Source organism: Callospermophilus lateralis, chromosome 1 (genome assembly GCF_048772815.1).
Source record: "Callospermophilus lateralis isolate mCalLat2 chromosome 1, mCalLat2.hap1, whole genome shotgun sequence".
NCBI classification, from domain to species: Eukaryota; Metazoa; Chordata; class Mammalia; order Rodentia; family Sciuridae; genus Callospermophilus; species Callospermophilus lateralis.
In genome coordinates, this window is record NC_135305.1 from 206050376 (window position 1) to 206073640 (window position 23265).

At 45.4% G+C, this 23265-nt stretch overlaps 1 protein-coding gene across 1 annotated transcript in view; it reads right to left on the minus strand.

Annotated features, from left to right (window-relative positions):
* Cdcp1 (CUB domain containing protein 1) overlaps nt 1-21899 on the minus strand; it is a 45952-nt gene extending 24053 nt beyond the window's left edge. The window contains exon 1 of the mRNA XM_076856616.2: nt 21818-21899. Coding sequence (XP_076712731.2) covers nt 21818-21899 — 82 coding nt within the window. The remainder of the gene's footprint in view (nt 1-21817) is intronic.
* Nucleotides 21900-23265: the final 1366 nt, after the last annotated feature.

Sequence of the window (23265 nt, forward strand, 5' to 3'; positions counted from 1 at the left end):
CATTTTATATATTATTTTAATAGAAATGAGGAGAAGTGTTCAAAAGAGTGTCTGTCTACACAAAGAAGGCATTTAGTAAACGAACAGTGGAATAATTATGGATATACCTAAATAAGGTTTAATAATATTTTGGGTGGTGATGGACTGGCAATGTGGCTCAGGGGTAGAGCACTTGCCTCCCATGCACAAGGCCCTGAGTTCAAACCCCAGTACCACACACAAAAATAATAATATTTTGGGTGGGCCTAGCTGCTCTCAAAGTACATGCAATATTTTCAAATCTTTTAAAATTAGATTCAGAGGAAACCAAAGCCAAGCTCACCAAATTATCTCCACTCAGTTCTTTCCTGTTTTCAGCTACGTAAGTAGCCCAAATAATTCTGGGTATGTGATAGTCCATTGTAGTATTAATGATGGCCAAAGGAAAAGGTCTAATCTCTTCAATAAATTCATTTTAAAAGAATCTTTGTCATCTTTTATTCAATCAACATTTTCTAGGTTCATGATGTATTCTAGGGACCATACTTAGTATATAACGATTTAATGACAAAAACAGCCAGAGTTTGCTCTCAGAAAGTTCACAGTGTAATTTATCAATTTTAAAAATGACAAAGTTCCTGCCAGGCACAGTGGCGCATGCCTGTAATCCCAGTGGCTCAGGAAGCTGAGACAGGAGGATTGTGAGTTCAAACCCAGCCTCCGCAAAAGCGAGGCTCTAAGCAATTCAGTGGGACCCTCTAAGTAAAATACAAAATAGAGCTGGGGATGTGGCTCAGTGGTCGAGGACCCCTCAGTTCAATCCCTGGTACAAAAAAAAAAAAAAAAAGAAAAAATTTTCAGACCTGGCTGGCCTCGAATGAAACCTGGTAATCTGCATTGAAAACTCTTCTTTTGGTGGAGGATGAGAGGTAGGAATTCACTTTTATTATTATTTTTTTTCCATATGGAGAGACAACTTTCCCAACTCTAATTATTGAACATATCAGTATCTTTCCTTCATGAGTTACTAGTGCTGCCTTAGTTATTTGTATGTTTCATTGTAGGATCTAAAGAATCCAGATTTCCATGCAAACTCATTTTGCAAACAAGGATGATAGAAACCTTTACAAGGACTCACTCTTGGAGCTCTTGCAGCATGTCCACCATGTTTCCCTATGCTGACCTGGATGTGAACAACCCAGCAAGTTCTACTCTGTCCTCCAGGGACCCAGACCAGAGAACCTGGGCTTGAGTGATCCATCTGGCATACAGAGGGGACGCTAAGCTAAAGACTGCATAGCAGAGTCTGGGCACCTCTGCAGCAGGAGGGGGTGCTGTGTATTACAGGCTGTAAGGTTACAGTCCAGGATGCATCACCCACGTGGTTGCCATTTGTAACTGCCCCTCATCCCAAATGATGAAGAAGTGAGCTGGGGTGGGGTGGGGAGTAAGAAGATGATTCCACCCTGTACATACTTGAGATGGGGACTCCTGCTGCCCATCAACTCCACCTCTCTGATTATTTCACTGTAATCAAAGGAACAGAGACCCGGCCACATAGGTAAAATAAGTTCGTTTGATCACGGATGCTTGGAGTTTCAGCACACCGTGCTTGCTCATCCCCCAGTTCCTCACTCACCACCCCTCTTACACCTTGACCCTGCAAACCCCAGCAACTTGGAATAAAATCTCAGCCTCCCTCCCCCCTCCCCCATGGGGTCTGGCACATCTGAGCACTTGACAAATGGCCTGTGGTTTAAAGGAAATGGGTGAGAGTTTTCTTCTGTATCTCTCTTTTACCTCCCTGAGAACATTGTATTTCATTGGTCCTATGTTTCAGATCTGTGCTTCCAGTTCAGAGAAACTCAGACAGTGTTCCAGGTTCTGGTGTGATGGCAAGATCCTCCGGACTGAAAGAAATCAAGGTCGCCTTCTCAGTGGCTGCTCCTAAACTCCCAGGCTCGGGGCATTCAGGAAGGAGTGTGGGGCACCAGGCTGGGCCTCTGACTCCCTGGCTCCCTCTTCAGCGCCCCACCTCCACCTCCTTATTAGGATATCTCTGCTAGTTCTCTCCCACCAGCGACTTCTCAGGTGGGAATGTCCAATGGCTTTAATCACCATTCATTATTCACCTTGTCACAAGACAGTCTATAAACTCTCCTTGCTATTTCTTCTCCCTCCTCTCTATCTTTGCAATAGTAAGAGAAACAGGAAACAAATGCAAAAAAAAAAAAAAAAGGAGATTCCACCAGATAAACACCAGGGGAGTCATCTCTCCCAGATTTGTCAAATACAATTTAAAAGACTGACAGATATCACTGAAACAGTTTTAGATGTGTCAGAACTAGTGCCTCCATTGTGGATGTGGTTTTTGGTGGGGCTTGGTTCTCATTCACTTTCTCTGTCCAATGACCATGAACTGAGCAGCTCCTTTACAATGAACTGTAAAGGTTTCATTGTCCTTGTTTGCAAAATGAGTTTGCATGGAAATCTGGATTTTGTAGACCCTAAAATGAAACAAACAACTAAGGCAGCGCTAGTAATTCATGAAGGAAAGATACTGATATGTTCAATAATTAGAGTTGGGACAGTTGGCTGTCCATATGGAAAAATAATAATAATAAAAGTCTAACCAGGGACTGGCTAAGCTCGGGCACCCGGGAGACATGTTAATGGCACAGTGCTCTGGGGGAGTACCCAGGAGGCTGAGGGAGACAGACTCAGAAACCAAGGAGTTTAGGTGTGAATCAGTGTGGCTGATCAGTCACAGCTGGCGTTGGAGTCCGATTCTAAAGCAAGCTCGTAAGAAGAAAACCGCCGATGGCCAAAACAGCCCTGTGGCATCTTAGGAAGATATCATGTTGTAGACCAGCCTCCTCACGCTCCAGGCGTATGTACAGAGAGAGCATCTCCTGCTTCCACACAGCAGACAGATCCCAGTTTCTCAGGCTGTGCACCAGATTAACAGCGATTTGCTTTGAGGGGCTGGTTTGCAAAATATAGTTCATTGATTGTGGGTGCTCATTCAGAGCGTGGGATGCTCACACCAGGAACAGCCCGAGGAAGTGACACCTGCAGAGTGACAGTGATTCACTCTCTGCCTCAGATCCCCTCACACCATTTAGGACCTCTCTCTACCTTCATTCCCGGGCAGAAGTAACTGCTGAATTCACATAAATTGAATGTCCATTTGTCGATCTCTCTGCCCACCAGACTCCACGAGATAATCAGTAAGTTGAGGGCAACAAGGAAGTTCAAGTGTTCTGAAGACACGGGGGGGGGGGGTCGTGGGGGCATTGGCTATCTGGAGGTGGTAGTCAAGGAAGGTTTCGGGCCTGGAAAGGGGAACAGGCATTTTCCAGCTGGTAATAGTAAGATGGGTGTCATAAGGACAGGTGGGAGGAGCCACAGGGGCAAAGTTCTGAAGATCATGCTTCTTTGGAGCTACCTCACAAAGTTTGGTGTAGGGGATAGAAGTGTTGGAGAGGGGAGCAAGGGCTGGGCACAGGCCAGAGTTTGGGCTTCAGTGATTGGGACCAGCCCATTTTAGTAGCTGCATGGAGTGGTTAAGAGTGAAGATTCTAGAAGCAGGCTGCCTAGGTCCTACCACTTATGCTGTGTCTGCTTAGGCAAATTCCTCAGCTTCTCTGAGCCCCACTTTCCCCATCTGCAAAGGGTAGATACCCTGAATGAGTTAACTACCTATAAAATGCTCAGAATGGTGCCAGGTAGTTAATCAATATTAGCTGTTATTGTTTCGATATTGTTAATGATGGGATATTTCAACAGCTAGTCCTAGTGATGGGCACCATTGAAGGGTATTCAGAGACAAGTCCAGCATCTGCTGGGCTGAGTCTAACCAGAGTCCTGATTGGCTGGGTGGCCTAGGTGAGGCAGGACCTAGAGGGCAAACTTTGAACGGGAAGGTACTCGCTCTCAGAGCTGTGCAAACGTGATTGCCCTCTTCTGCACGCCTTACCAGCCTCACCTGGCCCTGGCCCTGCCCTCTGGCCAACAAGCCCTTCTATAACTAGTGACTCATGTGACTCCTACACCTCAGAGACTCAGAGATGTGGCCTCACTTAACCAAGTTTGCTGAGCTCAGGAAGCAGCTGGGACCTTCTGGTTCACCCCTCCAGGGGACATATTGAACTGCCTCCTGCAAGTTGCTGGTGACTTGGTGACTTGGTCAAGTCACCCAGCAGTGGAGGGGCTGCTACAGTCCTCAGTAAGTGAAGGTAGCTGTTGGCTGATACCAAGGGACTTGGGTTCACCACCAGTCATCTCTATGGGGTCTGCTGTGGGGAGGGGGTGCCAAGCCATCCGGACCCCAAGCCTGGGGTCTTTCTAATACAGTGCCTGTTAGCCAGTGAGGCCAGAAGGCAGCAGAGAGACAACTGGTTTAGATACCCCAAGTCCATTTGCCATTGAGTTGGCCAGGCCCATTTATAGACTGGCTCACTGAGGTGGAGGTCACAGATCTGCCTCCCCGAAGTGGTTAATTTCCACATTCACATAAGAAAGAACTAGAACATCAGTTGCTGTTTCAGGGACTGATTCATTTCCCAGGCACAGGGAGCCTTGGGAATCTAGACCCCAGGGCTGCCTAAATAACACCAAGCACTTCCCAAGAGCTTAGCACGTGTCATGCACCACACTTAAGAAGCCAGAATTAAAAATAGGTAGTGTGTTAGATAGATAAATAGGGCCAAATTGAGAAAAACAGACCAAACCGGTTTGGGTTCAAAAGACTCCTGGGTGGGAGATTGAAATGCTAATGTCCCCCAAAGCCAATACAGCCCTTCCTAAAGAATTGCTAATAAGGTAATCCCAGAGCAGACCGGGAACTGCTAATTAATCCACCCAGGGCCCCCATCCGGGCCCCATGATTCCTCCTAGCCCCTTCAACCCATCTGTTTGCCACCTTTTGGTTTTCCCACCAGCATCTCCCAGTCACATATTCCAGATGAAGATAGATGAACAAGATAAGGGGGGAAGAATGTAAAAGAATAAAGGAAACTTTAGATGTGTAAAAGAGATGGGGGGGCTGGGGTTGTGGCTCAGTGGTAGAGTGCTCGCCTAGCATACATGAAGCACTGGGTTCAATCCTCAGCACCACATAAATGTAAAATAAAGATATTGTGTCCACCTAAAACTTAAGAATAAATATTTAAAAAAAAATAAAAAATAAAAGAGATGGGACTTCGTCATCCCATGGATTCCGACTTTTGGGTTCTCTTCTTCCTGGGTGGGGAGGGGGAGTCTGTTCTACTATCCTTTAAATAGAGTTCCTTACTTTCTACTCCACCCTGGCCTCAGCATGCTGCTCTGGTGTTATACTTCAACATTCAGGGAAGCAGGATTCATCAAGGTCACAGGTAACCGGTGGTACCACTAACACGTGGTAAGTATGTTAAGTAGTCACAAGTCCCCACGACCATCCTGCAGGGGAGGCTCTAGCATGTATCTCCAGTTGCAGATGAAGAAACTGAAAGCTCAGGCAGGTGAAGTGACTTGCCCAGGCGTCTGTGACTAATTAGAAGAGGCGGGACCGGGTTTCATACCTGCTGAGCAGTTTGATGCTGGAGCCTGGGGCATGATAAATAAGTATTCAGCAGACCTAACCGTGCCCCAGCAATTCACACACAACCTCGAACTTTTTGATGAGCATGGTTTGTTCTCACCCTCAAGGCAAATCAAGACAGAATAAAATGGCTCTAAGCTGTGGGTGCTCCAGGGCACCTCCCGGACAAGATGCTTGTTTAAGACAGTTGAATGTGGACGTTGCATTCCTGCACATTTTCCTTTACTTCAAAATCATTTGAAATATCTAATTAACATGAATAAATTAATTTAAAAAATCATTTGAAAGTGCCACCCGATTTAAAGCTAAGATTTGAAGTTCCCTAGAATCTGAAAAGTTTGGGACATGGTTGTGTTTCTGTATACTTTTTGGGCAGTGACCTGGTGTAAGGTTCTAGGAGAGGGAAGGCGACAGGTTCAGCTGCTCAGTGTGGCACAGCTTCAAGGGGGTCTGTCTGCCTGGAAGATGGCAGGCAGGGGAGGTGAATGTGGTTGAGTTGGCGGCAAGAAAAAGGCAGCAATAATTCTAGAACAAAGCATTGTGAAAGGCGGGTGCTGGGCTCTGGCAGAAAAGCATTCCACAGAAGCCCCTGCCCTGGGGCCTTATTTCTCAAGATTGCTATCGCTGAGACTCATGGATGAAATCAGACTGAACTTTAGGAGAATTCCCCAAATCCCCACCCACCCGTCCTCCTTCCTCCTTAACTAGAGTGAGTGAAGTTCATCCAGGCCTCTGGTGTGACTTAGCAGGAAATGCTTCTTCCTGGAATAGAGACCACCCCCACCCCAACCTGTCCTTGTGAGCCTTGAAGCCTCTGTCCACTGGGTGGAGGTCAAGCAGGCCCTGACAAGCCCTGTCAGTCACTCCTGCCCCGACCTCAGTCCCCTGTGGCTGACTTGGGGAAAAGCAGTCCATGGAAGCAAAAGGGAAAATCTCTTCCTTTTTCTTGGAAGTACAGCTGTGTGGACTGATGACTACCTACCAGGAAACCCCAGGAAGAAGCTGAGGCAAGATGTGGCAGTCTGGCCAAGCTGTGGGAATGCTTTGGGCTACTATGGGACATAGAACATTATACACAAAGGACCTGGGGAGTGATCAAGGGCAGCGTGGGGCTCGGACGCAGGAGATATTGATGAATTGGGGCACAGAGATGCACGCCTGTAATCCCAGCAGCTTGGGAGCCCAAAGCAGGAGGATCACAAGTTCAAAGTCAGCTTCAGCAATTTAGCGAGGCCCTAAGCAACTTAGCAAGACCCTGTCTCAAAATAAAACAGTAAAAAACTTTTAAAAAGGCTGGGGATGTGGCTCAGTGATTTAAGTGCTGGGTACCTGGAATCAATCCTTGGTTCACAACAAAGTGAAACAAACAAAAAACAAAACCCCCTGACCCTGATGAAGGTCGACTCTGGCCACATCAAAGAAATTTTGCTACAACCTGCCTTCTAGGCCAGGGGCTGACATACAAAGATGAACAAAGCTGGGCCTCAACTTCCAGAGTCACTTCCAGGGACCTCAGGGCTCAACAGAATAAGTTTCCATCCTCTCAGTAAAACAGACCCACAGGTCCCTTTTAAAATAGTTACTATTTCCATAACTCTTGGAATGATCATAGAGGACAGGAAAATAACGTTCTAACAGCCATGTTAAAAAGAACCTGTGTGTATTCTCAGTCAATTCAAGTTCACATCCCACTCTGGATTCCCAAACTCCTTATCAAAGGAAATTATGTGCAATGATGCAAGCTATCAACCTTCTGAAGTTACTGAGCCATCTTCTGAAAGCAATGCTAGTGATCAGCTCTGTCTGCAGGTATTTAACCCATTTTCCAAAGTAGTAAAGGGCTTGCATGAAGCCATCCAGACCCTTCGGCAGTATTTTTCATTTTTATGAGTCAAAAACACAGGCCACGTTAGAGAGGTCTGTGCCTCCACTAGGCTGCGGGCCCCGACTGGACCACAGTCTGTAACAAGTGGCTGTCTCTATGTCTACACTTCTCTGGGACTGTGGCTGTGTTATGGCTCCTTGCAAATTCAAGACTGGACTTGAGGATGTAACCCCAGATGGAATCAAACCGTACTGGGTGGAGAAATGATTTCAAGGAGGATGACCAAGGTAAGAGAGCTGCAGAGTAACAGACTTTGAATGTGGGCACTGCAGGATTCAACAACAAATATATTTTAGTATCCAGCCACTGCACATAATGCATGATGATATGCTAATATGACCACAGGGCATTTCATTCCACAAAATGTTAGCGTTTCACTCTGTTACACCTTCAGGTATGAATCAGAAAAGCCACCAAGGATCACAAGGACAGAGGTGGAAAGAGTCAGAGGAGGGGATCAAACAATTCATCTGCACAAATGCTCGGGGACCTTGACAGACCATGGACCTGTACAGCCCCTCCCCAGAAGCTCAATGTTTTAGAAGTTACTGAATTTCCAGTTTCTTGCTCTGGAAGACTTTGATCCCACAGCCCAGCTTTGCCACTGGAGATTAAATAGCTGAAACCAACAGGGGGCTAGTCACATAGGAATCCACACTCAACGGACTACATGCTGGGTGATTCCGTTGAATGTACATTGGGATAAAGCCAATCTTTGCTTGTGTAAGTCAGGGTAGTAAACCTCTAGGGAGCAGATACTAGGTGGGAGGGGGGCAAGTGAAAAACTTCTGCAATACTGGAATGTTCCAGTCTTGATTTGGGTGATGGTTACAAGGTGCGCAAATGTTCCCCCCCACACACACATATGCATGTGGTAATGTGCCATATAACAAAGTTTTGGGCAACAATAGGTCAGCATATATGATGGTGGTCCCAAAAGATTATACTAGTGACGTGATAACCAACTTAACTTATGCAAGCACACACAATGATGAAATTCCATAACAATGCTTTTTTTTTTGGTTTGTTTGAAGTGCTGGGGATCAAACTCAGGGCCTTTCATATGTTAGGCAAGTGGTCTACCACTGAGCTCCATCCCTAGCCCAATGTTGCATTTCTCAGACTATATTCCTGCCACTGAGGAACATTTTATGTATACACTTATATCATATACATGAGATATATATTTATCTCGTGTTATATAAAATACACACACATATATATATATATATACACACACACACACATTATATGTATGAAATGTATATATCTCCTCTATATAAGGTACTAAATTGCACACTTAGGATCTGTGTACTTTATTACATGTCAATAAAACAATTTTTTAAACTTAGGAGAACGACTGCTAGCTGTCTGAAAGCTTCTCTGATGATTAAAAACTCAACTCTCCCCTGTCCCTCTGGGCATGCAGCTGACATCCTCAGAGTCCCTTTTTGAGCCTGCACAGAGGTGGCCATGGGATCTTATCCACAATCCCAGTCCGAAGTCTACTCTGAATGAACCAGGTTCTTGCAGAGCTTCAAGGTTTTGTATAACAAATTATTTTGTCATGATGCTAAAGCTGAAGGAGAAAACCTTGTTGTTTCTGAAGACATGGTCCTTCTCCATGATCTAAACTCCAAGCCCTTCTCCCGATCTGAACCCTGAGCAAGTACAGTGAGTTCTGTGGGGACTGGGCAGGCTGAAGGTGCTGTCCTGGGCATCTAGATAGACTAGGTCATTTCTAAAGCAAGATTTAGAATTGTAAGTTTTGCTTTTCTTCTTCTCCTTCTTCTAAGAGACAGACAGAGAGAGAGAGAGAGAAAAAGTCTTTCTATTTTGATTTTAAAAAGAAAACAAAAAACTAGGACCAGGGGTGTAGCTCTATAGTAGAGCACTTGTCCAGCAAGCATGAGGCCCTAGGTTCCATCCCCATCACTGAAAAAAAAATTAATAAAAAAGAAAAGGGAAAAGAGTAGCAGACATGAATAAGCCCATAGACTTTTTTTCCCCACTTTTTTTTATTGTGGTAAAATATGCATAACAAACTTTGTCATTCTAACCCCATTTTAAATGTACAGTCCAGTGGCATCATACACATTCACATTATTGTGCAACCATCACCCTACCTTCTGTCTCCCTGAATCTGACTGCTCGAATAAGTGGAATTATACAGGATGTGTCTTTGTGTCTAGCTTATGTCATTTAGCATAACATAGGGGAGAATTAATTGCTAATCATTAATGTGAATGAGAACCAAAAGTTGAGCAAAACTACATGGACTCAATTCACACACACACAGAAACATATACACGATAACCCCTTTGTTGGAAGGAAGAGAATATTTTGAAGGCAAAACTATGGTAGTAGAAGGCAAATCAGTCATTGCCAGGGGCCAAGGGGCAGGAACTGACTGTAGAGGGGTTGGAAGGAATTTTGTGGGGAATGGAAATATCATATCATGCGCTTGGTAGGACTTGTCAAATTGCACAACTGAGGTTGGTGACTTTTATGGCGTGTATGTGACACCTCAATAGAACTGAAAAATATTTTTTACATTTAGATAAATATTATGTGAGGCATAAAATAATGAAATGAAATGATAAACACCTGACCAGTAAAATATTTTTCTCTTACCCTTAAGTCTGTTTTTTTTCCCTGAAGCAACCGTTACCATTTTGGGGGTGCATTGGTTCAGGGGTAGTCGAGGAGAGTGTGGGTGTATATCTATATACCATTTCTATTTAATTTTATTTATTTTAACTTGCCAAAAGTTTGCAAATCACCCCACTGTTCTGAACATTGGGTTTCCTCTTCACAATGTACCCTGTGCGTTATTCCACATCAGGTTAAAGAACGCTACCTTATTCTTTTAAATGGCTGCCTGGTATTCTATTGGAGGCAGTGTAATTTATCTACCTGGTTTCTATGGATGTATATTTGAGTTGTCTCTAGTCTCCAGCTACCAGGGAAAAGAGCAGAAGACACTTAGCCAGAGTTGGAAGGTGCCAGTGAGACATACACCTTCCCCAGTGTTTCTGGCTAGAACTTGGGTTATATTGCCCAACAGAGGTTGAGAAACTCAAAGGCTGGAAGATATTATTCCAGGATGGGGCTGCATTTGGGTGTGGCTGGGCTTCTGCTAGATGACCCACGCTCTGTTTACAATGTGAAAAGTGCCTTCTGTGTTCTGACAAAATAAGAGCAAGCTCCTGACAGGGTTAACCAAGGCTGATGTGCCTGATAAGAGCGTCAGCGACTTCCAGACCAGTTCTAGAGGATTCTCCATCTCTCAGTAAGAATTAAAGGCCAGGGTGCTGCCAGGCTCCAATCCATGGGGGTTCTAGTTCTGGTTTCACACACTGGCATGCTCCAGTACAATCTCCATTTAAGACTCCCGACACAAGGAAAGCTGCCATCCCTGGAAGCCTTCTGGTACATTCTCATTCAGAGATCATGTACAACTGAGCACAGCACTTAAGTTGTACAAAACCTGTCCGGTCAGTTCCTTGGCTAACAGGAAATTCATGTATGCGTAGGTACTCTATTGCAAACAACTTTTGGAAACGTTCTGGTGTCCTTGAAAATGGCTTCTTGCAGATTTCAATCCAGCAGTTCCACCTCTAGGAATTTCCCCCATAGATATCCCCATAGTTGCCCAAAGTTAATCCATGGGAGGAGCCAAAGCAGGTGGTAGCATTAACATCTCCCAACAGGCAGCTGATTACATGGATGATGAGAATCTGCCATTGAAATTACAAATGTTCTTGGGCTCAACTCAGATGATCAAAATCATAATAATTCTGATTAGTGGAGAGATTTGTTCTAGGCCAGGACTGAGTGACTTACAAATGTCCTTTCATAGGGACCTCCAGCCAACCTCCAGATACTGCTGGTGCTGTTTTGTAACCAAGCACAGAGTCTCAGGGAGGTTAAGTCACTTGCCCAACTCACCAAGTTAATAAGCAGTGGAGTCGGGATTTGAACCAAGCTTTGCCCAATGCCAAAGCTTGCTGAGTAAGATCACTGTCAATAAGCTAGAAAGGTAACCATGAGCCCAGGAGGCGTTTGGCTCCAAGCCACCCATTTCTCCACTTCCTCACTCTGGATCAGTTTCTAGCCTAGAATCTGAGCTCTTTGGGATGTGTGCATTGAGGAAATGGGAAATATGGTGACATGCAAGAATTCAGAAGTGTAGTGACCTATGGAGGCTGGATGTTATATCCTCAGAAGTGTTGAACTAGACTTGCCAGCAGCGCAGTGGATAGAGGATGGTCCATCACATAGGCTGGGCCCTTCCAAGACGAGGTCCTTGTGGCCTGGGGACTCCAGCAGAGCAGAGGCACTGGGCACATACCTCTCCTCTATGACCAGTGTACCACCTGCATAGCAGCCCAGTGTCTGGTTTGGGAGATGCCCTGAGACAAACACAGGGGATTAATCTCATCACCTCTGTGATGTCCTGGGACCTGCACGCCAAATGTTTGTAAGTTGCTCTTAGGTTTCATATTGTTTTAGTGAAACATCCTTGGTTGAAATAGCCTGATGTTCCTGCCTCCAGACCAGTAATAGAAGATAAGGCGTCTATTTGGGCAAGCAAGGCACGTGCCTGGTCATGCACCATCCCAGTTCGGCTTCCAGCTGGACCACACATTATCAGGAATTGCAGATACTTCTCATGGTTCCAAGTGTTCTGTGACACGGCAAAATGCCAAGGAAGTGGGCAGACCCAGAAACAAAGACAGCGGCCCAACTTCAACTCTGTGCTATCTCTGGATTCAGAAAGTTGATGGAACTTTTATTTCTAGAGACTGTTTTTATCGTCCCAGGCAAAGGTAGCAGATTGTCACCTTGTACACTCTTGCACAAATGGCACATTTCTCTAAGAACGCTTTGACCTTCTGTCATTGAGGCTAGGAGTGCTTGTGCTTCATTAAAGAACTTGAAGTTACACCATCTGTGCTCCTGAAGCTGTTTTAATTTTCCTTTTCAAGACACTTTCAAATTTATTATTTAAGGATGTTTGCACCCCAGGCGAGGCATTCACCCTGCAGTCTAATTACTGACTGGTGTTTCTGTCTACCAGAAAGTATGGCTGCTAGTGAAAGAGCCCATCCCCTATGCAGTCAGGTTAACAAAGGCTCTCAGTGGTTCCCTGGGCCCCATCCAGGAGAGAATTAAAAAGTGCACCTTATTTTCTAAATGCAGTAATTGAAGATAGGTATTGAATCCAGTGTGCTCTTCCACCGGGCTACATCCTCAGCCCTTTTTATTTTTTAATTTTGAGACAAGGTCTCGCTAAGTTGCTGAGGCTGGCTTTGAACTTGTGATCCTCCTGCCTCAGCCTCCCGAGTAGCCAGGAATCACAGGTCCACACTATGGCACCCAGCAAGAAAGAACTTTTAATTTTGTAAACGTTTAAAGACATTCAATCAGATGCCTATAAAGAATATTCTGATTTTCTACCGTATTCTGTCACAAATTCTGCATTGCTGTAGAGTGATGTAGTTAAAATGGAGGACCTCACGGGACAATACAAAGTTCTTGTCATGTTCACTATTGCTGCTAATAAGTCGCCCTTCACCATGAGGACACTGCTGAGCCACATGTAAGCCCAGACACTTGAGGTGTTGCTATTTCCTTCAGCCTTTTCCCTTATGTCTTCCTGTGAGATACACAAAAGAAAGAGCAAATAACAACTGTAGCCACACTGTACCCGTGACTACCTGGCTTCTTTCGTTGTATCATTAGCAGTTCATCATTATTTTCTGGTTATTCCAGAGGAGGACTGCATCCTGCCAACCTGCCCATACCCCATCCACTGTTTCCTGGACCCAGGATGAAAGGGATCAGCAGAGACCCTGGGCACATTTCACACAGCGAAGGTGCCAGGCCCTGGTGCAGGGTGGAGAACAATCTCCCCACCTCTGCAGAGACAGCGAGTTTGGGCTCCTTTGACAATCCACACTTTCTTTTCTCTAATTTTCTAGTTTTCCCAGGATTTGTGTCCACATGTGGAGCCTTGGGGACTGTTTTTCTTTTCTCCTCCTAGTCTACCTGATTTGCATCAAATTTAAAGCCAGAAGACCCAGAGTTTATAATTTTCTGCCTTTGCCACTTTCTGACAGTGTGACTTAAAAAAAGTGATCTGACTTCTATAAGATTCCTAGAAAGATTTGCCAAGAGACCTTGATCATGTCCTTGTTTATTCCACAGGAAGGTACCAAATACCACCAGGTACCAGGTGTGGTTCTAGCCACTTCACTCGTGGTGCTTGGACATAAAACTTCCTGAGGGTTGGCTTTGGTTTAAATCAGTTCATAAAACACGTGTGCAAGAAGTTTCTATGTGTGGTCAAACTCATCGATTAAAGGTTGGAAAACGGAGGCCCAGAGGGGTGAGGCAACTGCCCCCAGTCTCATATGAAGCCAACTGTTGACATGATTGAGGTTAGAACTGGGAATCCTGACCATTCTGCCAGCTGCCTGCAAATTGGACATTCCCGGCCGCCTCCTGGGCTCACAACCACACTACACGACCCAGCCTCCCTTCTGCCTCAGTGGGGCTGTGCTGCCGAGGTCCAGCCCCCACAACAGCAGCAGCAGTGATGTGAGCAACTTCCTTTCGTGGCCCATGAAAACCTCCAATGTGAGATTTCTCATGCGCTGCTTGACTCTATCTGTTTGATGCAGATGAACACAGAAGCAAGCATGTTGAAGACGGCAGGTCTCAAAAAATGGAAAGGCCTGAGTCCCTATGTCACAGCTTGGAGGACATCCTCTGTTTTGCATCTTAGGTGAGCAAGAAAAAAAATATTTATCGTGTGTGATCATACACATTTGGGTATATGTATCGGAGCCGCTTAAGACAGGTGGTACCTTAAATATGAGACCTAAAGTATGGGATTGTGAAGAGCTAACCAATCATCGGTGTAAATGTGAAGAGCCAACCAGAGGCTTCGGTCTGCTTGACACGCAGGACTCTGGGCATCCTGAAATGGTTCAGGAAGATAAGGACCGCAAGGCGTCCCTTGCGATCAGTAAGAGGTCACCCTGTCCCTGGCAATCAACAAAAGGTCACTCTGCAACAATGAAGTGTAATGAGCAGAGAATGGAAGGCATGAAGTCATGTGGCTTTCTAGATGTGTGTCAGAGGAGGAAAAAGACGGCGAGGTCACCACCCAGGAACAGGGAGTCTCTGCGTGTTTTTCACTAACAAGAAAAACTTATTGTAAGACAAATAGCCACAGAGAGCTTGAAGAGGACCCAGCGACTGCGTGATTTACATGGGATGTAACTGATGGAGGCATCCATACCCCAGGAAGAGATTCAGAACAGACATAAAACATTAACCAAATGCAAATACATGAAAGGAATTTCAAAATGAGACAAGGTTTCACCTGACATTTGTGATTAGTTTCAACTGGAAAATAAATAAATAAACCAGAAAGTGGAGTGGAAGCCCTCACTCTAGGAGACTACCTGATCCACAGACAGCGCCTCCACCTGCTAGCCATGACCTTGGGTAAGCTATTGCATCTCCCTTTTAAAAAATATTTATTTATTTACTTGCTTCACTTCCTTGTTTACTTTCCAGTTACTCTTCCTCCAGGGATTTTGTTTGGGTGGAGTGGGGGTGTTCTGGGGATTAAATTCAGGAGCACTTGACCACTGAGCCAAATATTGTATTTTTATTTAGAGACAGGGTCTCACTGACTTGCTTAGCTCCTTGCTTTTGCTGAGACTGAATTTTCAATCCTTCTGCCTCAGCCTCCCAAGCCCCTGGGATTACAAGTGTGCACCACTGCGCCCAGCTTCCTCTAGGAATTTTGCCTACAGATGAACTTGCCCAACAAAGTTGGCTGCAAAGATAGGTACTGAGGTTCTGTTCATAGTAACAAAAAAAGGGAACAATCCATCCATAAGGAGATGGTTAAATTTAACATGCAATTCCCACAACAAGGAATATTATGCAGCTGTCAAAAGGCACCTGGCTGTTGTGTATGTTCTGATATGGAATGAACACCAAGAGTCCTAAGTGAAAAACAAGAAGTCTATGGGGTAAATCCTACACTAGGCACTATAGTATGCTTTGTGCACAAGAGGGAGGTACATCCACTTATAAACCTGTATAGCATAAAAATAGCTCCAGAACAATACACAAGAAACCGCGGCTGCCTCTGGGAGGAGGTCCAGAGCCTGAGGCAGGAGGGGATACACTGCCCCACCCATTTTGTAGTACCGTCATGGAACACTGGGGACGCCTTCTGAGAACTGTATCACTGGCAATTTCATTGTTGCATAAATGTCATATCATGTACTTACAGAAACCCGGATGGTGTAGGTCACCCACTTAACATGGCCTCCAGACAAACGAGAGACGTGGTAAACACAAGCTGTGCGTAGGCTGCTGCCAGTTTAGCAGCACGGGTTATAATAAACCGTTTTTATTTGTGATGCTGGGCATAGAACCCAGAGCCTCGCACATGCTAGGCAAGGCTCCACCACTGAGCTACATCCCCGACTTTTTTCTTTTTTAATTTTGAGATAGGAACTTGGTATGTGGCTGTGGCTGGCCTCCAATATGCACTATCCCTTCCTTAGCCTCCCAAGTCACTGGGATTCCAGGCATGTACCACCACACTTGGCTATTATTATTATTATTATTATTTTGGTACCAAATATTGAACTCAGGGATACTCGACCACTGAGACACATCCTCAGCCCTATTTTATATTTTATTTAGAGACAGGGTCTCACTGAGTTGCTTAGGGCCTCACTAAGTTGCTGAGTCTGGCTTTGAACTTGCGGTCCTCCTGCCTCAGCCTTTTTTTTTTTTTTTAATGAGTAGATGGAATATACTCTAAAACAATAATAGAAAGTGTAGTATAGTAAATACATAACCAGTAACATACTTGCTTATGATCATTATCCAAAATTCTGCACTGCCCATAACTGTCTGTGCTATTCGTTTGTATGATTGTTTCAACCAGCATCATCACACGTGTGTGCAAAATGCATTGCTCTAGTTATGAGGACTGTGGTAGCATCACTAGGCCATAGGAATTTTTCACCTCCACTATATTCTTATGGGACTGTGGTTGTGTATGTGGCCCACCATTGACTGAGACATCATTAACATCATTAGGTCATGTGTGTAATTCTTTTTCTACACAGTTTTTAAATTGTTTGATTAAAAACATATACATATTCCTAAAACAAATACAAACAACATGAACTGCTTTTTTTTTTTTGGTACCAGGGTTTGAACCCAGGGGCATTTTACCACTGAGCCACATCCCCAGCCCTTTTTATTATATTTTGAGACATGGTTTCACTAAGTTGCTTAAGGACTTGCTGAATTACTGAGGCTGGCTTTGAACTTGCAATCCACCTGTTTCAGCCACCCAAATTGCTGGGATTACAGGTGTATGCCACTGTGCTGGGAAATTTTTTTAATAAAGAAAGTTTCTGGAGCTCAGTGAATGTCTCTAAGCTGACAAGCACATGTGCCTTCGAGGCCCACGGTGTGTGGGGCACAGCTCACCGTGTTGGGAGCTGGTTCTGGAGTCAGACTCTCTGGATGCCTTAGCATCACTCCATTGCAACTGGGTGGCCCAGGGCTGGTTACTTCACCTCTCTGTGCTTACTCAAGGGAAGTTAGTAGCAGTAGGTGTTTGAAAATGGAGAGTAGCGCAACACAGAGGCCGATTTAAGAGTTTTATCTATATTTTCTCAGGAGAAAATGGCATCATTTTTATTACTTATACATCATAGAACTTCGATTTCATCCGTCAAAGTTATTTTTGCCTGGGCATAGCTAGGCACTCCTGTTATCTCAGCTACTCAGAAGTTCAAGGCAGGAGGATCATGCGTCAGCCTGGGTCATTTAGTGAAAACTTGTCTCAAAATTAAAAAATAAAAAGGGCGGGTGTGCTACTTCTGCAACTAAGAGGTAGAGTGCTTGCTTTGCATACTCAAGGCCCTGAGTACAATCCTCAGTACTACAAAAAAAATATATATATAATAATTTTTGGCCAATATTCTATTTTGGAAACATGTACATTTACATCTCCAAACACAGCACTTTAAACAAAACAATGCACAGGTAGTCTTGACTTGCATTCCAAAAATAATGGGATCAAGAACATCTGGAGCAAGAAGAGACACTGGCATGTCAACAAAGGGAGGTACAGTGGGGTCACCGCACACAGAGCAGCTGTCTGTGGACAATCACATAAATGCCCTGGAAGTCTCTAAGGGATTTCTTATGTATTTTACATTTAACAGGATTAGTTGCTAATTACATATATGTATCTCCTTATGTTTCATTATTCTTTTGGAAACTGCTGGGGGTTTTTGTATTGCTATGCAGTGGGTGGTTAGATTTTTTTCCCCACACCAAAGAATGAGATGTAGAGAATTGGTGTTTTCCTGCAGAATGCCTAGTTTTCAGGAATAGATTACTGATGTTACGTGGGAGATGCTCACATGCAAAACAGAAGAGTGGCTGGTGCAGAAAATGCTCAATATGCATCCGCATCACAAGAAGCAGTGGTCGTCAGTGATTTTAAAAACCAATGCACCCAGTAGAAATCCAAGGCTAGAAAGAGGTGAGGGAAGGAACCCGGCTGTCCTGGCCTGGTTGTCTAGAATGCTTCCAGCTGCCGGGAGAAGGTGATGGGCTAATTACAAGGTTGTGGTAAGTGGTTTGAAATAATTTGATTGTGGAATAATTTTTATAATTTAGAATGATAATTAACGGGTATGAATTTTTCTTACTCACCAAGGCTAACAGACATAGCCATGGATGGGTTCCCCCCATCAGAGGGGATTTTTGTATTGATTTTTGTATTTAGTGAAACCTTGTCTCAAAATTAAAAAATAAAAAGGGCGGGCTTGCTACTCCTGCAACTGAGAGGCAGAGTTCTTGCTTTGCATGCTTAAGGCCCTGGGTACAATCCCCAGTACTACCAAAAAAAAAAAAAAAAAGTAATTTTTGGCCAATGTCCTATTTTGGAAACATGTACATTTACATCAGAGGTCTTGTCATCTCCTACTGCCCCATCCATGCCAACCTCCGTCAGCGGTCTTTCTAGCCAGCAAATTGCTCTGTCACCTCTACCTCCCCACCCCATCCAAACCCCAATCAGCACTACTGGGCAAAAATGCAGGTGAGACTTATGTTATAAGCCAAGGGTTGCAGATCTATTTTCTTTGGGGCTACTAATACTACCTAGGTGGAGGGAGTTCTTCAGACTCTTGAGCATCTAACAACCCTGCTCAGACTGCCTGCTGAACTAGGGAGGACTTTCATGGATGTTGGTGAAGCGACCCCAGTGACAGCCTGGGAAGGTGTGAGAAACAGGTACTCACACAGCAACGGCTGGAGGATACGGCAGGACAAGAGGACAACCTTGCCACAGCAACATAGAAACGTGCATCTGAAGCCATATGACTCCCTCCTCACCCCAGCAACTCTACTTCCAGAATTTTAGCTGGACCAAACAGTCAAGAAAGTGCAAAACAGCTGGGCGCAGTATAAGCTCGGTGACTCTGAAGGCTGAGGCAGGAGGATCATAAATTTGAGCCCCCCTCAGCAATTTAGCAAGCCCTGTCTCTAAAAATCAATCAATTAATTAAATAAAATAATCTTCAGAGCAACATAGCCACAAAAACATTCTCAGATAAATCAAAAATAGAATAATCCAGTTTCTACAACATACTATTTTATATCCTTGGCAACATGATTACATTGTTATGTCATTATGTCGTCTACATGACAAAATTTGTAAGAACTTTTCATTGACTAGACCTGTCAGAATTAATATAAGCAGTCCCCCACTGTTGAATCTGCTCTATTTTAAATAGAAAAAATTAGAAGCAACCTAAATGCCCAACAATAGGGGACTAGTTAAAGCCATTCAATGAGGTTTTCCCATTTTTAGTTTATGCACACACTTGATGAAAAGACTGCATCCAAATGAACAAGGTGGTTTGCTCACAGATGATTTTTTTTTCCATTTGAGTTATATTTATTGCCAACTTTTCTGTGATAACTCTGTGCTACTCAAAATGTGTTGTTTTTAACTATTGTTTTTAACATCCTTCTTTTACACTGATAGCCAGGGAGAACCTTCAGAAGAGCATGTATGTGGGTGGGTGCAGTCATCACAGACGGAATGACAGTACCTGAGGCAAACCAGGGCTGACAGGTAAGCCCCAGCACACATCTATGACTGGCAGAACAGCCCTCTCCTGTGACTCAACTCGTGCAAATCTGTGGGGTATGGAGGAGGACTGGTGGGACTCATCAGTCCTGCCTGTTACACATTCCAGATACCAGCCAGCAGTTCCTCTTTTGAATCTGAAGAATGACGAACACACACACTCACCCGAGGTGAACAAACACAGCATTTGATCTGTCTGCCTGCATCTTTTGGAGGAAACAATGCAGTAACAATGGGGTCACTGAACCAGACTCTGGTATCAGTTCTTGGAAAGCAACCAAGTTAAGGTTTTAACAAGGTTATGATTCCAACTCAATCAGTGCTTCATTCCTGGAAATGGGGGAGTTGGTGGGAATACCAAAGTCTCACCCACACACTCTATCAAAACACAATTGTCCTATATTTTCAGTTGCATGGAGATACCAAGTCCATTTCCACTCTGCTAAGTCTTTCTTCAGAGAGTTCAGGAATTTATCAAACAAATCCACAGTGAGAGAGAGGGCTCTGGCTTTCTCTGTCCTTGCAGGACAGACTCCAATAACTTCCCAAAGGCTCCACCAGTTAGATACACCCCACAACTCCAGGCAAATCAGATGTACTGCTGCTGAGCTCTATTCTAAACACAAAAGCCCTCAAGTGAGCATCACCATGGGTTCTCAGAGTCTGTTCCTGAGGTAATAGGGAGGAATTTAAGAAAGTGAATTGGGGAAGTTACTAGGCTTTGTGGTTTTTATACACCAAACCATTACACAGAGCTTAGCCCCTCAAGAACTTCCTGGACATGTAACAAGCCAGTTCAAGATCCATAATGCCTTGATTTACACCATATTTTCATGGACAAGTTTCTTTCTGTTATCACAGAAAGTTAGAAACATCTCAAACAATTTTCAACACACTTCCAAGAATGTGTGTAGACACACTCTTTTCTCTAACACATTTATACCCATCTTCACTCCCTAAGCCGTTTTTTACTCTTAAACTGATTTCTTTCTCTACAAATGGGATCTTGAACTTCAGTCCTATGATATTACAGTAAATATGTATTCAATGTTTTAATGGTTTTAAATCTTTTCTATCTATTGTGCAGTAATGTCACCTAATGTTGGAGAAAGAAATCAGGAAACTTTCCTGCCTTGGGTTTGTAACGATAATTGTCACTGTCACGTCCAAGTTCAACCTCACAAGTTCTAGTTTCATTCTTTACTATAATTTACCCTAGTTTATCTACCTGTCAAACATAAACACTCGCTTAGGTGCGGCAAATGATATCGAAAGCCCAAATCACTTCCTGGATAGGTCTCCTTCAAAAACACAAAACCTGTGCTAGTCTCAGAAAAGACCTCATTTCAAGTTCTTACATGAAGACACCAGATTATTTACTATGTTCTAAAACTTCCAGGGCACGTCCTCACTGGCACAGACCTCTTGGCGGTCCCTCCTCCCAACCTGAACTAGCCTAATTTCCCCCGAAACTACCCAATGCTGCAGTCAAAGTCCACTACACAGAGATGCCAGGGGCAGGAGGAAGGCCTGTCCTTGGGGCGCGGACCCTGGCAGCTTTCTCCTACCTGGCGCTTTCATTTCGAATTAACACTCTTGAACTTCTGGAGAAGGCGAGGGGCTGGCGGAAGGGTAAAAAGGAGGCGATCTGATAATCCGACCACTGTTTTCTTTCTCCTTGGCCCAGTTGAGGAGGTAGAGCGTTGGAGCGGAAAGCTCTCTCCCCACACCCGGCGTGGTTCTCCCCAAGAATCCCAGCAAAGCCCCCAGGACGCACAGCTCGCCCCCTCGGGCCTGTTCCCAGGGCTAAGCTTCGGCGCGCCTTTTCCCCTTCGGCCAGCGCTGGGCTCATCCACTTGGACCGAGAGGCTCTGGGTCCAAGACACTCCCACGTGCCACGGCCTGAGCCCAGAGCTAGGTCGCTGGAACCCAGCAGGGCATTGCCACGGCACCCGATGAGGAGCGAACAGGGGCCGGGCTGTCCTGGGGGTCCCATCCCACCAGAGCACCCCGACTGGGCTGCCGCGCCATCCCATTCTGCAGTCTCGGCACCCGGTACTCCTCAGCACCCTCACCGCCTAGCGCGGGCCGGAGAGCCCGCCCCACTGCTCGGCGCCACCCCAGCCCCGAGCCCCGCACTCACCTGCCCCGCGCATCAGGCGCACCGCAAGCAGTAGCAGGCCCCCCAGCAGTACAACTGTGACCCTGCAGTTCTGGCCAGCCATGGCTCTGGGGCGCCCTTGATGGGGAAAACAACTGTAGCCTGTGACTCGGAGCGGCGGCCGCGGGCGCCGGAGCTTGGCACCCGGTCCGCCGCGCTCGGTCCTGGCTAGCTCACCTGCGCGCAGGCGGACCAGCCCAGGCTCCGCCCTGCGCAGCTGGAGCGCCGCTGACCTGACCGGTGCTTCCTCTCTCTCCTCCTCCCCTTCCTGCCTCAGCCACGCGGTGTGGGGACGTCCTAGGCACTGTAGCTGGGTTCCTTCCTACCCAATGTGGCATTACGTCGGACTTGTTTCCACCTTCCCAGGCTTAGTCCTCTTTCCCAAAGCTAAGAAGGATCAGATCTCTTGGTACAAAGGTACGAAGGTCTTACTTAGGGAAAGTCAATCCGACTTCTCTTTGCTGTCCAGGTGTGCCGCTTTGGAAGGGAATCATACTCGTGGGTCACCTGAGTCTTGGCTTCCTGTGCTTTCTCTCCTGCTGTTTGGCTTTGAGGCTCACCAGACATCAAGTCGGTGTTAGGGTTGCTCTTTGCAAGACCATGAGCCTGCAGCCTACCCCAGGCACTTGGCCTGCTTGTTTCTAATGCTCACAGCAACCCTTCCGTTACAAGCAAGGCAGGCCAGACAGACTTGCTGTGTTCGGTGACTGGCCCACGGTCACCAGGTCAGTTGGTAAATTAGAAGAAGGATTTGGCAGTGCAAGATGAGTTTCACAGAGTTGTTGTGTTGAAATTTTGTGGTTTTGTGTGTGTGTAGTCTGGAGATAGAAACCAGGGCCTCTTCTGTGCTAGGCAAGTGCTGTACCACTGAGCTACACCACCAACTCCTGGTGTTGATTTTTTGAAGAATGAATGAGTGAGAGAAAACGTGAGGCTGGAAAGGTAAGAGAAGAAATGTGAACAGGCCCTCGGGTCTCTGTATTGAGTTGTGAATGTGCCCTCCACTGAACAAGGGAGTACTGTGCATAGCACCAGCTGCAGCTGTGCCCCCTACCTCTGGCACCAGAGGTGCTGTGGGTTCCACCCTGCAGGCCACATAGCAAATCTTGGATCACAGGGCCAAAGGGAGAGACAGTGGATGCTTGAGGAACTCTTGGCTGGCAGACCAGTGTTTGGCCAAAATGACTTGATGACTCCTTGGGCTACCTGTATCCATGGTAGACAGAGGCTGGGCCAGTCCCCCAAAACAATGTCGGTGGTCTGGATTTTTTTTTTTTTTTTTTTTTTTTTTTTAATATAAGGCATTGAACCCAGAGGTGCTTAACCACTGAGCCACGATCCACAGCCCATTTTTACATTTTAATTGAGAACCAGTGTTTTGCTGAATTGCTTGGGGTCTGGCTAAGTTGCTGAGGCTGGCTTTGAACTTG